The sequence below is a fragment of the Ambystoma mexicanum genome, chromosome 2q, assembly GCF_040938575.1.
Source record: "Ambystoma mexicanum isolate Mex_15411 chromosome 2q, UKY_AmexF1_1, whole genome shotgun sequence".
In the NCBI taxonomy this organism is placed as follows: domain Eukaryota; kingdom Metazoa; phylum Chordata; class Amphibia; order Caudata; family Ambystomatidae; genus Ambystoma; species Ambystoma mexicanum.
This window is the reverse complement of record NC_090924.1, coordinates 415,963,241-415,964,827: the sequence shown is the minus strand read 5'-3', so window position 1 is coordinate 415,964,827 and position 1,587 is coordinate 415,963,241. Positions and strand designations below refer to the sequence as shown.

General features: G+C 45.1%; 1 protein-coding gene across 1 annotated transcript; it reads right to left on the bottom strand.

Moving 5' to 3' along the window:
- Positions 1-250: 250 nt before the first annotated feature.
- On the bottom strand, positions 251-1,195 carry LOC138568727 (olfactory receptor 10C1-like). The gene has a single exon (XM_069646510.1). The coding sequence runs from the start codon at positions 1,193-1,195 to the stop codon at positions 251-253; it is 945 nt and encodes a 314-aa protein (XP_069502611.1).
- Positions 1,196-1,587: the final 392 nt, after the last annotated feature.

Here is a 1,587-nt window from a genome sequence, read left to right as displayed (position 1 = left end):
GTGTAAATTTTAAGAGACAATTGGTTGTGATTTTCCTGCATTAAATTGTTGCTCTTTGATTTATTCTTCATTCGTTCAATACAATTAATTAAATACATTTTCTACTTTGGAAAATTGTATCCTCTAAATTTTTGTTTTTCGGTTCTGCTCTGAAGTATACTAGCTATGGCTGAGTATGCCCAATTGAGTTATGGGACTTATTTTGGTGGCAGGTCCACATGTACGAGTGCATCAATGGAAATCGGCCTGTTTATAGCTGCGGAGCGAACCGCATCTTTCCACCGAGCTTCCGTAGTGCGGCCATCACTTCCTTGTTCCGCAAGCTGTAAATCAGGGGATTTAGCATGGGAGTAATAACGCTGTAGAACAGAGCCAGCAATTTGTCCACCTCAAGGGAATAGCTGGCCTTGGGCCTTAGATACATGAATGAGGCAGTGCCATAGAAAATGCTGACAGAGGTCAGGTGGGCTGCACAGGTAGAAAAGGCCCGGCGCCGCCCTTCCACAGAGCGCATTTTCAGAACAGTGGAGGCCACGCGGGCATACGACGAGAGAGTGAGAACAAAGGGGGTGAGAAGGATCACCACACAGATTACAAATGTTGTGACTTCGTTGAAAGAGGTGTCAGCACAGGCCAGCTCCAGGACAGGTGGGATGTCACAGAAGAAGTGGTTAATGACGTTGGGGCCGCAGAAGGGCAAAGTGAAGATGAATGTTGTGTTGCCCAAGGAGAGCAAAGATCCACTTGCCCAACACACAGCAGCCATTCCTTGGCACAACCTTTTGTTCATAATCAATGGGTATTGCAACGGGTGGCATATGGCAGAGTACCTGTCGTAAGCCATCACAGCCAAGAGGAAGCACTCGGTGGTGCCCAGGCAGAGGAGAAAGTACATCTGGGTTGCACAGCCAGCAAATGAGATACTCTTGTTCTCTGCCAAGAGATTTGACAAGATCTTGGGCACTGTAACTGATGAGTAACATAGCTCCAGAAATGACAAGTTTCGCAGGAAGAAATACATAGGGGTGTGGAGGGTGGGCTCCTTGTGTAGGACCAGCATCACAGTGGCATTGCCCACAAGAGTGACGAAGTAGACCAAAAAGAAGAGGGCGAATAGCAGGGAGCGGAGCTCTGGGATTCCAGAGTAGCCGATGATAAGAAATTCTGTCACAGAGGTCTGATTCATAGGCGCCATAGTTCTAGTTGTGTTTGTGGTATACCTGCAGGAATGATACAGAAAGGAAGATCATTCAGCATCCGAAAAGTGGTAGGACAAAGTGGCCCAGGATGATCTATGCAATCATTGTTGAAATCAGTTTGAAAATAGGTAATACTGTAAATTACAGTTCGTGTCACCATATGGTACAATGAACACATAGATTAGATATTAGAGTTTAAGTCACTTATTGTTCTTATGTCTTTCCTGGGTGACTGACATCATTATATAGACAATTTACACCCACCAGCATGTGTTGTGTCTGTTCCGGCTTCCCCAAACTTCCTCGTCTTCGCCTTATTGCATAGTATCCTCTGATTCTTTCTATTCTGTTTTTCATTTCTGTTCTCCCTCAAAATATCTCTAAACGA